The sequence below is a fragment of the Parasteatoda tepidariorum genome, chromosome 5, assembly GCF_043381705.1.
Source record: "Parasteatoda tepidariorum isolate YZ-2023 chromosome 5, CAS_Ptep_4.0, whole genome shotgun sequence".
Classification (NCBI taxonomy): Eukaryota; Metazoa; Arthropoda; class Arachnida; order Araneae; family Theridiidae; genus Parasteatoda; species Parasteatoda tepidariorum.
The window spans coordinates 49,183,611-49,199,139 of record NC_092208.1 but is presented as its reverse complement, the minus strand read 5'-3'; the positions used below and the strand labels follow the sequence as shown (position 1 = coordinate 49,199,139).

General features: G+C 27.2%; 1 protein-coding gene across 10 annotated transcripts in view; it reads right to left on the bottom strand.

Annotated features, from left to right (window-relative positions):
- Positions 1-2,476: 2,476 nt before the first annotated feature.
- The window catches only part of LOC107445799 (DnaJ heat shock protein family (Hsp40) member B6 mrj), a 53,493-nt gene continuing 40,440 nt past the window's right edge, over positions 2,477-15,529 (bottom strand). For all 10 annotated transcript variants that reach the window (XM_071181434.1, XM_071181431.1, XM_071181429.1 and 7 more), the window contains 3 exons: positions 10,797-10,884; positions 7,042-7,179; positions 2,477-3,999 (listed from right to left, as the gene is read on the bottom strand). In XM_071181434.1, the coding sequence (XP_071037535.1) occupies positions 3,900-3,999; positions 7,042-7,179; positions 10,797-10,884 (326 nt within the window). In that variant the 3' untranslated portion in view covers positions 2,477-3,899. The remainder of the gene's footprint in view (positions 4,000-7,041; positions 7,180-10,796; positions 10,885-15,529) is intronic.

The following is a 15,529-nucleotide window of genomic DNA, read 5'->3' as shown; positions in this document are numbered from 1 at the left end:
CTAAATAATTTATTTATTATTACTTTATAATTACTATTACTTAAATACTTAGCTAAATTATTTTGTTATATTTTTATACTATATGCGTGGTTAATTTGTAAATAAATACAGTGTTTATGTTTATAATACATTTCCACTTGGAATTTAAATGCATATCATATGATTCTGAAAGAATTTTTTAGGACCCATTTTAAAATAGCAGTTTTATAAATGTGCCAATAAAATTATAATTTCTTTATTTGCCTCTTTCCTGCCACGATATAAGATATTTTTATTTGTCATGTATTCGTTTCTGTACTAAAATGTATCATTTCTTATTTTCAAATGTACGATTAAATCCAATACTTGATTACACATTAGAAAATACACTAAAATGGGGTTCATTCTTTTGACATTAAAAATAGTTATTATGAATCACGATTTAAAATTAAAAGAAAAAAATTTCTTATTAAATTATTTTCTATTATGAAATAGTACACATATTGCTTCATGAAAAACATCAAACAGTCCTTCATGTTCATTTTATCGAGTTATAACGTGATTAATAATATTGATTTATTCAAATAAAAAGCTAAAAATTCACCACTTAAAAATACTTAATTGCTATTAAATAAGCTGAGGCAAAAATATTTTACTTCGCTTAAAATTGAAACTATTTTTTTTAGAGTTTTCTCAATACAAATCTGAATATCGTGTTCGCTACCACTTACGAGGATGACTCATGGCGGTTATACCATAAGACACTTATTTCTACAATATTGGTGAAGTTATATAATTACCAAATATATCAATAAAATACCTTATACCTATATTAATATATTTAGTACCTATTTCAAAACCCTTCTATATTTGAGTTCAGTGTGAAACATATTTATCAGTGGAAACACACTAAAGCCTAAATTTTAAAAACAAATAAAATTCTTATAAGATCTTGATAAGTACTTTAGATTGTGACTATTTTTCTACATGACAGTCATTGTACTGTTTAAAATATCCATAAGTAGTTGTGGAAAAAGTCTTTACTTCTCAATATTAATACACAATTTTTTACTAGTGATAAAAATACTTTCTGAAATTGCAGAAAATCCAGAGAATATTTATTAAAACTGCACCAATAGCCAAAATACTAGCAGTACATATTGCCAAAATTAATAAAGAGTCATCGTACAGAGATTTTTTATGGTTCCTTAAACAAATAGATACCTATTCTTTAACTTTGCTTTTCAGCACAAAGTTATCTACTTATTTCAATTAATACATATTACAAACATTTTCATTGGCGGCAATAATAGTAGTGATTTTTTACGGTCCCTCTAAACTAAACAAATAAGTACTCAAACTCCAACAATTTTGCTTTTTAGTGCATAGTTTATTTCTTTTATTTCAATATCCACCCATTACCTAAATTAATTTAGCATCATTATCGTTAATAATAGCATGGCGATTATTTACGCTTCTCTTAAAAGAATTAGTACAATTCTTCTATTAATTATGCTTTTCAATACATAACGAACGTCTTCTATTTTTTTCCCCATTTCAATTACCTTCCATTTTAAATTATTTAATTTCATAAAACATAAATGCAGGATTACTACTATGGTGATGTAGTTCATGCATGCTGCCAAGTTTATGTTGTTCATTGAATTCATCTAACTTAGGGAACAAAAAAAGAATTAAATGAAGTAAAAGTAAATTTCTTTTAGTTTATGAGTTGAAAGTGCTTCCAATGAATAATTCAATGATTTTTACATTTAGTTTGGTATATTGTTTCCACTATAGCATTGCTTAAGCATTTTTTAAGTGGCTAACGTTAGTTAAAAAGAAAAGTGATTATTAATTAATCATATACTAGAGTTCAAAGCAACAAATATGTTTTTTTTTAGTGATGCACAATTAAAATTAGTAAAATATACTTGATCCAAAAAGAAGAAGGCAAGAATTGTGAATAATAGAATTGTGAATATGTGTTAAATTATTATTTATTTTCAATGCATTAAATTATTATTACTTTAATTGAGAAGTTAATCATTTTTACTGTTTAAGATAATTTAAGTAATTCAAACTTTTGAATGCTTCAAAATTTTGTGACAAATGACATACCAAAAAAAAAAAAAAAAAANAAAAAAAAAAAAAAAAAAAAAAAAAAAAAAAAAAAAAAAAAAAAAAAAAAAAAAGGGAAAGAACATCGCTCATAATATTAGAATAAAAAAATTATTACATATTCAATTTAAAAAATGTGCATTATTTTTTCTGAAAAGTTTTTTTCTCTTTGGAAGTTGACGCTTCTGATACTTTAAATTAGTAACATGTGTATTTGTTATTATAAAAAGTATCTTGCAGAAAGGTATTAGTACTAGAGACGTTTGTCGTAGAAAGCCCGCAAAAATCTGCCACAGGGATTATAATTATGAATTTTGTCAAGTTATCGAGTGCCATTTTGTAGAATAGAAAATAACAAAAGAAAAAATTCAACAAGTTCTTCTCGTCAATTTTAATGGCAATACAAATCTAAATACTTAAGATCCAGCATAGGCCTTTTATTTATTTATTTTTTACATGGAATATAAGTTGAATGAACAACAGCCACAAAGGGGAGAAAAGTTCATTATAATACAGAGAGCAACACATATATACAGAGGCAAATGAGTGTGCATAAGAACTACTCATCAACATTTGTGCTGCATAATAAGTCAAAAGCTGCACTAATAAAAGATGCTTTAAAATGATACTGATGAAATCATTCTGAACAGGGTAGTATTTAATTTAAATAAAAATTTTAATACACAGAATATTCTAAAATATTTTCTTTCAATCACGTATATAAATATTGCTTATGTTTTCGTCAGCATTAGTATCAAAACTTCAAATACAGCATGTTTAACTTTTAATCAAGACTGCAAACTTTTATTCAGGAATGCCAACTCATAACAATGCTTTTCATTATAGTCGATAAATCAGAATATAAACCAGCAGCAATAATTTTGTAACAAATGCCACACAAACTACTAACAAGATGTCAATATATAGCAGTTTATATGCAATAAGTGCACATTATTAAGAGAAGCCAACTGGTAGAAACGCTTTTGTATCAGTACACAAACTATTATCACATATGTGAACACGTAGTATTGCTTTTCTAAGTTTCAGAGATATTTTTCTGAAATACTAAAGATAGTTTTCAACAAAATCTTCCAATCTATTTAAAAATAAAAATTACATGACCATGAAGAAAATAAGGCAATCGAACTGTTCCATAGTTCAAAAAAAGCTTACTGTAATTCCTGTAATCGTTGCTTAAAATTCGTTGAAATAGTGAAAAATCTGTAGAAGTTGGCATAGTAAATTAGAAAGTTACCAAAAGCAGAGATATTATCTATTAATAAATGCACTTCTAAGTACAAATTTTCATTACTCTGTGAAATAAGTTATTGAATTGAGGAGCAAAATAAAAGTATTTAAATATCTTTTTCACAGATAATAGTTGAGAACAATATTTAAAGAGAAAAATCAAACATACCATTCAACTTTCATACAGAAAAAAAAAAATTTAGAAATTTGCTTTTGTTAATGACTTAAGTACAAAAGAAATACATAATGGTGAATAGTTGTACCAATATGGGTTAAATGTACACAGCAAAATATGACTTTCACTCCACATTCAGCAAAGTTATACACATTTTTATTTCATAAAGAAAGCACTTTTATGCGACATCAAGATTTTTTACAGCCATTAGAAACAAGGTTAAATATTACAATTAGCACAAGATATATTTACATCTTATATTTTCACTCAGCCAAATAGTATCCTATATTTAATAATTAACAAACTCAAAAACACTTTTACAGTTTTAATAGTGGAATTTGAAAGCAATTTTCATTTGTGAGCATTATTTAAGCTTCTAGCGTAGTGCAAGTTGCTGTGGTACACCGTTAACAGTTCTTGATTTCAAAACACCATCTTCATGAACAGTAACTGTTTCTACTCCATTGACCAAAACTCTGTTAAAAATGGTAAATCAAATAATTATATGGAAAAATTAAAATAATAAATAGAGCTGAATATTTCTAAAAATTAGAAGAAGAAAAATCTCGATAAAAAATTCAGAGTTAGAAAGTTACAAGCAACAAACTACAATTTGTTTTTGATAGCAAAAAAAAGGTGCATAAAAGGAACTTTTTAAATTTCTTTAGATAAGAAAAGTAAAATTTTTTAAAAACTGAAAATGCTATGTTTCTAAAAAAGGCTAGAATAACATTCTTCATGATTAGTAGACAAATTTGATTTAAAATAAAAAACTTAGACAAAAAAAGTATTTTAAATTTTTAAAATTATCTTTAAAAGCTTAAAATTTTATATAGACAACTTGGATAAAAAACTTATTCATTATTATTCTGTTAAATCTATCCCCCCCCCCGAAAAAAAAACACATTAATCCTGATTATTACATTTCATTCATTTTAAAATTTTAATTTAAAATTTTTAAGCTAACTAATCAGCAAAAACATCTTATTCAATATTATTCTGCTTATCTATCCACAGATATACATTTATTAAAAAAGATATAATTTAAACAAAATTTGCAAACCTACAAAATAAATCAATTTAATATACAATCTTTCACAGCATTCTAAGTATACAGATGGGATTTTATGTCATAAAAGTAAATCTGAGGTATAATGAAAAAAAAAAACTACAACTTATAAATCAGTAATGAATCCAATGATATGGTTGTTTTGATTCATTAACGTGATTTAACCACATAGAAAGCGATGAGGTTCATTTTTTGTTTAGAAAATGAAACCATGTGACCAGTCGATGATTCAAGGGGGCTTTCGCCTTATTATTAAAAGGTTAAAAAAAATTTGATGCACGAATTTAATAGAAAAATATCTTGGTTTATTGTGCTGCATTTGGTAATAAAGGAAAATTTGCTTAAGGTGGACCTTAAACATTACGTTAGTAATTTTATCAACTTTTGAAATTACAGTTGTTATATTTATTTTGTAAATGGAATTTTAGCACTTGTTTCTTCCCCCAAATTAATTACTCTTATTCCATTTCATACTTTCATGTTCAAATTCTCATGATGGAACATATGGTGACAATATATGACAAACATATGGTGACAATATGTTTGTCTTAGTAGACAAAGATAGTGACACAGATTTTCGAGAGTTGCTCTTTGTTGTCAACTCGATTGACCCTACCAATTTAATTTATGGACAGAATTTAATTTTACTTTACCTTTTTTAGATGTTTTTCTAACTAAATTCTCTGAAAATTTTTCCACTTCTCTTTATTATAAACATTTTGCCTTCTGTTTGTTCCTTCATGTTAACTCTAATCACCTTATTTGTCAGAAAATTTCCGCATTTCATACTTTTGTTATCTGCTCCCTTAAGCTCTGACTCTTTTTCTTAAACCTCTGAACTTAACTTCCTTTGATCGCTTGCTGATAATTGTAGATTTAACCTTTCTACAGTTGATTCAGCTCTTGCTTAACTTACTAGATCTATACACCTTTCTTACTCTAATCTTAACAGAGAACTTGTTGATTTACCCTTATTTTTCCCCCATTTGTAACAAAATTGCTAATATCCTTTTTCGGTTTGGTTTTAATAATATCATTTTTAGGCCTGTTAACAAAATCAAATTAAGTCTTTTAAAGATCATATTAGTTTTGATCATAGCTGGGGCATTTACCACATTCCTTGTAAGTGCAGCCTTGGCTACATCGAACTAACTAGATGAGCTTCGAATTTAGACTTAAGGAACATAATAGATGTTTCTGGTATCAAGAATACAATACATAATCAATTACTGCACATTGTTGGAATCTTAGGCATAAATTCACTTCGAACAAAGGCATCATTTTTTCATCCCTAGTCACATCAGCTCATTATGTTGCCCTGGAATCTTGATTTACTCGTATGAATACTGTTAATGACATTAGTTCCTCACTCTCCATTTTACATTGATTTGTTGCTCTCAGCCACAGTGGTTTATCTTGATCTGTTTTTCTCTAGGCTAATGTGGTTTTTTTTAAGTTTTATTTTTCACTTAATTATTCCATTTTTCGCTTTATATTTCAGATCAATTTTGTTTCTTGTCGGCTCTGGCAAGTCTTGAAAATGAGCGTCTGTTTTTGAGTGCTGTTATTTCACTCATTTCCTATTTATATATTTTCGCAGCGAATGAAATTTTTTTACAAGGTCAGAGCTTATATTGTTACTTATCATTGCTTATCTCCATACAATTCTGGAATAACTTTAAATGGGTATTCAAAAGGTTCATTCAGAAAAAATAAAAAATAAAGGGAAAGATAGAAAAGAGAAACAGCTAAATACATATTTTCCACAGCCATTTTTATTGAAATATTCTCCAGAAAATTGCAAAGAATTTCATATGAAATCCAAAATTTGCTTGTAATGAACAAGTTTGACAGGGATAAAAAATTCTTACTAAATCAGCTATAATTTTTATTATGAAAAAAAAAAAATAGCATAAGAAAAATTTTTTATTTGGAAAATATCAGTTATATTTATCTTTATTGATTAGAATATTTTAGATATTTACCAATTAAAATATTAATGTATAATTTCAAAAAGAAATTTATATATACTTTCACTACAGTATAATTAATTGATAAGTTAAAAAATAAACAAAGATTGATAAGTATGAAATCCAAAATATGATTGTAATAAGGTATTTCTTAACATGAAGATAGGATCTTTGAAAATCAGGCCCAGCAATAAACAAGTTAGTTAAAAAAAAATTTATTAAATGAGCTTTATTTACATTATGAAACAAATGACTTTAAAAAATTTCTTATAAAGGACATATCAACAACATTTACAATCTATATTGCAGTGATCCTTCAATACATCTAAGAAATATTTCAATTAAAATGTTATTGTATAAACTAAATAACCCAAATAACCATTCTTTACACTATTAATAATATACAGCTAAATACCCCTTCTGTACACTATTAATAATACATAAGTCAAAAACATTAATTAGAAACAAATAAAACTTACTTCTTAGTTTCTATTTTCTTCCCATTTACAAATCTAGTAGAAGTACTTGTCTTTTTAACATTTGGTGCTGAACCTCCTCCACTACTCATGCCTGTCATAGACACAGTGGCATTAAAACTGTTCCTAGTATCAGGAAACCTGTACAAAAAAATACATGTAATTTGTGCTAACCAAATACAAGAAAGTGCCAACCAAATGCAAAAATGAAAAATAAACTTAGATTTTTCTGAACAAAGTGGAGTTATAAGCCTAGCTAGTTCAAGGCTGAAGTAAGCAATAAATGTATTTAATAAAGGAATATGTTAGGAGATATATAAATTATCTTTGCTCAGTATAGAGCCAATGAGTCTTAATCGATATTAGGATTGCCAACATCGATGTTTTTTTAAGGTCCATTGTGTGATTTCCTAGCACTAAGGTTCTAAATTTTTATAACTAGAACATATATATTTACTTATAATACAAAACTACTGAACTGGATATAATCGATACTTTACCATTTTTTTAACCACTGAATATGCCCAGGCTCCCTAAGTTAAGAATAGGTCATCCTACCACTCTTTCTTCATACAAAGAGGATCCAAGATGTTTCATGTTTATTGAACAATAACACCAAAAGTAATAGTGGTTTGAATAATCGATAGTCGCAGTAATGGAGGATCATACTAAAGAGCAGAGACTGCACATAGTTATTTAAATTAAACATTTTCTAAAAATTGTCCTACCAAATAATAAAATTTGAACCAAGTATGATAATTTAAATTAATTAGCAAAAATGAGATCAGAAAAAAAAATATGCATTTGTAAAAGCCTTTATAAGAGGATTATTATTATTATTTTCTTTGATATCACGAAATAAAACTTTAATATTTGCAAGAGCATATAAAATGGCTTAGTCAGAAAGACATCACAGTATAATGCTGCTAATAAGGATATAAAAGATGTTAGGATATAACTGAAATTCTTTTTTTAAATACTTTCCCAACTTTCAAAATACAAATATGACAGAGCTTGGCTATAACATAATCCATTTGCAACACAGTAAGGTTACAGTACTCGAAAAATGCTTTTCATCCTGCTTGCAGTTATAGCATTTTTATTTTTACTGCTTCCGAATGTTCACACGTTCGGACTAATTCCTCCAATCATCTGTAATCAGAAAAGTGTGGTGTAATGGGTCATTTATTTCCTTTCTATATTTAGACAGATAGGTGCTTTGTCGCATAAATTAGCTTTTGTACTTTGTTGCATAAAATAGCTTTTAAGTGCAAAACCATTTGCAGCAAGAAAAATAGAGCAACCATTTGTAGGATATAAATGAAAAATATACATGACTTATTACATACAGACCCGCCAAGGGGTTAAGTTACAGTAATTTAAAACTTTATCACAACAGAGCTTACCACAATATATTCAAAGTGTTTTAGCCAAAAAGATCCCTATGCATACATTATTTTTTTTCTTCTTGCAATAAAAAGGAGAGGATGAAAGAATTGTAGCATGAAAATAACTCTTAACTTAAGTCATATCACTTTCAAGTTCTTGTTTAAAACTATTATTTTAATATTTGGGTCACAATGCAGTCTAAAAACTGAAAATTGATTATGCTGCAAAAAAGTTTTTCATATTAATTGATACAAGATGCGACTAAATCTGTAATATTCCAACAAAAATTATCCTCATACTTACATACAGTGGAATCACTGTTTTAGGTTGTCTATTTCATATGTTGTCCTAAGAAATTTTTTGCTGGTTCGTGAACACTACCTATGACATTAATGTTAAATTATACCAGATTTTTACGTTACCCTTTTAAAGAAAATTCCTGCTTTTATGTTTATTTAAGAGATTAAAATCTTTTTTCCTTACAAAGCTCACATAAGCTTTTTTTTTCTCTCCTTTTATTTTTATTTTTAATAGAATTGTTTATTAGCTGTTAAGAGCTTTTCTGACACTCTTATTGTCCTTTTGCATATACTAAGGAATTTTTGCCTATAGTCCAGAGGGTGATGAGATAGGCAAAGCACATAAAGGGTGATTACAGAAGTATGGGAGTTAAAAACATAAAATTTGTGGAGTGGAATTTTAGCAGTAAATTTCAAACTTTGAATTGTGGAATTAAGGAACATTAGACTAAAAAACTAGTTTGATAATCACTTCTTTTTCTTGATTCTGGTGACCTGCAAGATTCTTCAAAAGCAAAAAATAAATGTAGAATCTGAATTTTATTTTTACAGCATTAGACAGTTTCTACCAAAATGCGTTTTAAATGGGTTTAATAAAGCTTCTCTGGATTAATTGCTCTTCAGTATACAGCATTGGCTCTTCAGACTAAAACTGCATGTCTGAAGAAGTTGGTAAAGCATAAATTGACTGCAATACTCATTCCATTGCTTTTCAATGTCTTATTTAATGCCTGCTCTAAATGATAGTGATGAAAACAATGAAGATGAACAAAAAGTATTGGCTGATATACCTACAACTGATCAAGAGTTAAAAAGCTCAAACACTCTGAAACAAAGCAAACAGCAAATTTGCAAACAAATTTGCAAACGATTGATAGTGATATTAAAATTGTATCTAAAAGATTACACATTTTTTCTAGTAGTTCATCTTGTAATCGTTAATTTTTGTAGAATACCCTTATTTTATGTAATCCTGTTTCGTGTGTTTTTTAATGCTAGTTCTATGAAAAACGTAAAATTTGGTTTCCACTGTATATACATATACATAAGGTGAGTTCATCTTTAAAAGCATTATAAAAAAAATATTATAAAAGCATTCAAAAAATATATAGAATTGTTGAAATTAGAATGCAATCAAGAATATTTCATTTCTATCAAAAGAAACAAAATAAAATAATAAACACTTAAAACAGAAATTAACCCCTTAACTGCCGAGTGAAATTAACGTGATTCACTCCTCAGTGCCACCGTTTTTCGCTCAAGTGCACTTTCTTACACGGTGTTTGGAGTGGGAAAAATGATGCATGCTTTGCAATTTAAAAACAGTTTAATTTTACAAGAAAAAGGAAAGAAAGAAAATACAAAATTTAAATTAAATAATAAAAATACAATATAAAAGATGTTAAAACTTAGCTGTTGTATGATAAATCCTGAAACATGGTTGGACACATAAACCAACATCACATTCATCGGACTGATAGCGGGAATCACGAAGAATTTTTTTTCTTGTACAAACAGCACATTTTCGTGATGCATTTTTCTTTGAAGACGTTGATGGAAAGAATAAAAAGCACCAAATACATACGGGAAACAAAAGCGAAAAAAGAATAAACCCGACCTTACTGAAATAAATACACACAAGCGATTAATACGATATCACTTTTCCATAACATCCTTTTCCCCCTCCTCCTAAATTTGCAATATATTCGCAAAGCAAACACTTTCAAGGCCATTTTACTGCATTCTGAAGAAGGGGGTGTAGTTCTATTTATAGCAGCGCAATGCAAAGCATCGTACTTCAGGAAAGCATATATATACGCCTGCGGCAGTTAACGCATCGTCTGGCCGAGACGTATATATACTCCCGCGGCAGTTAAGGGGTTAATGTCTGAAAAAATTTTTTTTCTTCTTTTCTCATCATTATACTACATTTAAATGAATCATAAATAACTTTTTTTTGACAATTTGGAAAAAACAATCAACACTAAAAATAACTAAATACATAAAATATTCAATATATCGTCAATAAAAAGATAAATTGCTGTTAATTTACAAAAATGACAAACTTACGCTGAATTCATATCTAGGAAATTAAATGGAAAAGAACTATGAAAACCAAATCCAGCTGTTTGAAAAGGATCACGTGTTCTAAGACCACCTAAAAATTGGAATTAAACAAAATTATAACGTATACAAAACAAAATTATCAAAATTATTGTTTATCTTCAAAGCTTCTCAAGATGATGAGCTGCAGGAAATAAATATTAAAAACTATATATGGCATTTTAAAACAATTATTTAAATTTTATTTATACACTTAATGTTCAAAAATAATTTTCTTATCATTCACACTGACAACTTAAGAACTTAACACAACTTAAAAACATTGAAATATATTTTTTAAGAAGTTAAATACTTTATATATGTTACCAGCAAAGTATGAATACATATGCCGATTTTAAGCAGAGAATGAAATATAAGAATTACTGCATACTTCTCCTGAGAACTGTATGCTAAATAATTAATATCTGGCTATTCTATAGAATGACTAAATGCTATTTGGTCATGAAAGTCCATGTTACTCAGGCATGAATTATGAAAAAAAGTCCTGATAGAGCTATTATATGAATAACGTGCATTCTCAAATATACAAATGTTATTCTGAAACAATAATGAGAGTGCCGTTAAAAAAATTTATTCAAACTAAGAAAAATGAAAGTTGTACAAAACAAAATTAACGCATTTCTTATTAAGGGAAACAAAATTTATGCATTTATGTAAGGGAAACAAAATTTATGCATTTATGTAAGGGAAACAAAATTTTCATATAAAAAATAAGAAATTAAGGTTTGTTGCATCATGGTAGGCTTGGATGACATTTTGAATTCCACTTCATCTCATTCAAGACGAAAAGGAGATTTATTTCATTCCTTGCTGGTTTCTCATTTGGCATTCAATAGAATGTCTTAGAAATGTGTGAAAAATGAATCATTTCACACATCGCTGACTAGCTTTCTACATTATATACAAGGGGTGCACAACCTTTTTGAGTAAAGGTACAGCAGGTAGATTAACGAAGGGCTGTATGTATATTTAGACTTGTTAGATGCAAATATGACAATTTTTATCAGTAAACTTAACATATTTGCTTAATTATTTAGTTTATTTAAAAATAAAAAAACTTTTTTTAAAAAACTTCGTTCATATTTTACAATAATTTATTTATTAAATATAATATAATATATATATACATACATATACCGGGCCAGCACTGAAGATTTCAAATGATTAGCCAGTAAATTAGCCAAATATCAAAAGTATTCACAAATTTTTGAAAGTCTTTGCCAAATGCAAATCCTAAAAATTTTTATGATTAATTTTTTCCCCATAGAAAACTATTTTACAGGGTAGTGTGTTTCAGGATTATATTATTTGGACCCAATTCGAATTGGTTATGCATCGCATCTACCAAAAATTACTGTATCAATACCAATTTATTTAGAAAAATTCCTTTTAATATAATTTTGGAGATGGAGTAAAAAATATTTTTTTCTATCGAATAGGAAAAAAAATCAAAATTTCATACGCCAAATTTATGATTTAATCACATTTGGCAAGATGGTGCGCTTAGCGCAAGCCTTGTGTGTGTATATATATACACACACACAAATATTGTGGGAAGAGAATATAAATTCGAACCAAAAAAAAAAATTTAAAGCTTACAGAATAAAAGTGCAAAATTAAATTTACACATTTGATAGAGTAACCTAAATTTGAATTAAATATTTTTATTAAAGAAAATGTACAATCTTTAAGCAAAAACCAAAAATTAAAACAAATCCATTAAAATACAAAATAAAACTCAATATTTATTTAGTATTAATTTTCGGATATTTCTATTTCTTGAATTATTCGAGGTATTCATTTTACATAGAAAACGTTTTTGTTATAATTGCTTTATAAAAAAATCATTTAAGCTAAAAAAATTTAAAATAAAATAAATTACAAACAGTAAGCAGTTTAAAAACTCACGCTCTCCTCAAGTTTTTGAATTTTTCATGGTACCAACTGCTGAAATGGCGAAAAAATAACTTATATTTACGATGAAACATACACATATAAATTGTATGAAATATTGATAATTTAAATTTGCAATCAGAATCTACGTATCGTACTAACTACATAGTTAAAGTAACGTGATCATCAAAATCACAAAAAGCATCGCAATAACTTCAACAAAAAATCATTACATTTACTATGAAATTAGCATGATTAAAGTCACCAATAAGTGATTATTTAAATGTGTTATTTAAAACTCGCACATACTCATAAAAATCCGAATTTTTAAAACTGCGCGAGAATGCTTCAGAGAAACTGCCGAAAAAAATATTGAAAAACAACTTGAATTTACAATGTAATTGGCACAAATTAAGAAGGGCAAAAAGTGATAAATTAAATGCGTGATTTATAACTCACGAGTCATAATATCAAAATAAACATATTTGGAATTTATAAACCAGGTGGAAATCAGTAGTTATAAATGCCAAAGCGATCTAAATGTCACTCGGATTTGTGACGAAATTGGAAAAAACAAAGCATATCAAAAAGTGATTATATAAATGGGCAATTTGAAATTTGCGCATCATAATAAAAATATTGGATTTTCAAAATCAAGTGGAAAAACATACCAATAATTTTGCTTGCAAAAAAGATAAAATTGGCAAAAATATAGTATGTCAAGAAGAGATAAATTAGATCGATTTTTACCTCATGAGTTGTAATAAATGTATTGGGAAAATATAAACTAAATGGAAATTAGTAGTTATAAATGCAAAAAAAAAACGAAAAAAAAAAAAACGATGCAAACGTTATTTGAATTTATGACATCGGCACAAATTACTAAAATTTTAAAATCTTGTATTGTAATGTGGAATTTTGTAGCAATAACTAATGAAATAGCGATCGAGAAACAACATAGATTTACAATAGAATCAGAGCAAATTGAGCGCATTAAAAAGTAATTACTCAAATGTGTGATTATATACAACGCTTATGCTTTGTATAAACTAGAAACATCTAAATAGTTTGCATTCAAAGATAATGCTGCCCTAAAATTTTCACCAAATTATAATTAACTTTCATAGTTTGGAGAAAGTTTTTCTCCTAATATCATAGTTACATAGCTAAAATTAGCCCTATGACTAGGACTGGGCTATAAATCGATGCATCACGAAATATCGATTTAACACATATATCTGCAGGCCGATATAATGACTTTCGTTTTAGGCGATGCATCAGAAATCTGATTTAAGCTGCCGAGAGTGACTCTCGTTTCAGGTGATGCATCAGAAATCTGATTTAAGCCGTCATGTAAGACAAAGCTCGCGGTTTAACGATACAACGATTTAATATGTGAGAATACTCGCATACGCTAACGCTGTCACCGCGGAGACAAAGACTAATTTGATTTTGTCTAACTGCGAGCTGTAGATAGTGTCTAGCTACAAAGACGATGCTAGTTTCATGATGTTGAATAACGAAAAGCGAATTGAATCAGAACTCCTGGTTTCGTGCAAGGATTGGTGTTGAGATATAACGCTATGAATAGTTTCTTTATGTGCCATTTTTGTCTTTGGAAGTTTACTTTTCTAGAAGATTATTTTCAGCTGGATTTACGTTATTTTGTGATCGATGAGCACTTTACTACTTAGCGATCGTTTCATTGTGCATTATTTCGTCAGTTTTTCTTCTTTCTTTTTTTTGTCTGCCAGGATTTAACGATTCTTGTAAATTATTTTTAGTAGACCTACTGTTATTGGCAATCATTGCGCAATCGCTATTATCTTAAATTTTTGTTCTGAACTCAATCTTTTAATGAAAAGAAAACATGGAAAAAAAAGATTCTTCATTGTTTTGTTTTTCTAATTATTATTTTTAATTTTAAGCGATACAATTTAATAAGGGTATTTTGTATTTAACTTTGTTATAAAAAGTTAGTTTCTTTTTTTAAATTTATTTAATGCACGTAAGTATAATAATTTGATAGAATTTGATTATTCTTAAACAAATAAATCTTCAGTCATTTTTAATTTTAAAAAAAATTAGCTTATAGTTAAAACAAATATTTTTTTTAATTGAATAAAAAGTTAAGCAATGATGTTTTGACGCTTTTTAATAATTTAACAATACTTAAAAGTATTTTTTAATTTTTCTTAAAATTCTTTCAATACTTGTTTGTTTTATAATTTGTTAGACAGTCTGTATCAGTTGTAAGCAAATAAATCCATAGTCGATTTTATTTTCAAAAAAGAAAATAATAATAAATAAATAAAAAACTTACATTTATTTTTACATTCATTAAGTATAAAATTAGACCATTAGTTAATACAACGTTGCTATTTTAAATAAATTAATTAAAAAAGGTCTAACAATGCTTCAAAAGCACATATTTTTTTCAACAAATAATTTAAAAAATGTTTTACTGAAGAGAACATTTCTTTAGTTTGTTTTTTTCCTTTCGTTTTTTTTCTCCCCCTTTTAATTTTTAATGTATGCATGTAAAATATTTTGTTAGTTTTATTATTATTTTTAAACCAATAAATCTCAGGGTCATTTTTAATTTAAAAAATTTTTTTTTAAATAAAGCTTGGGTTTATTTTTACTTAAGACANTTCCTTTTAATTTTTAATGTATGTATGTAAAATATTTTGCTAGTTTTATTATTATTTTTAAACCAATAAATCTCAGGGTCATTTTTAATTTAAAAAATTTTTTTATATATAAAGCTTGGGTTTATTTTTACT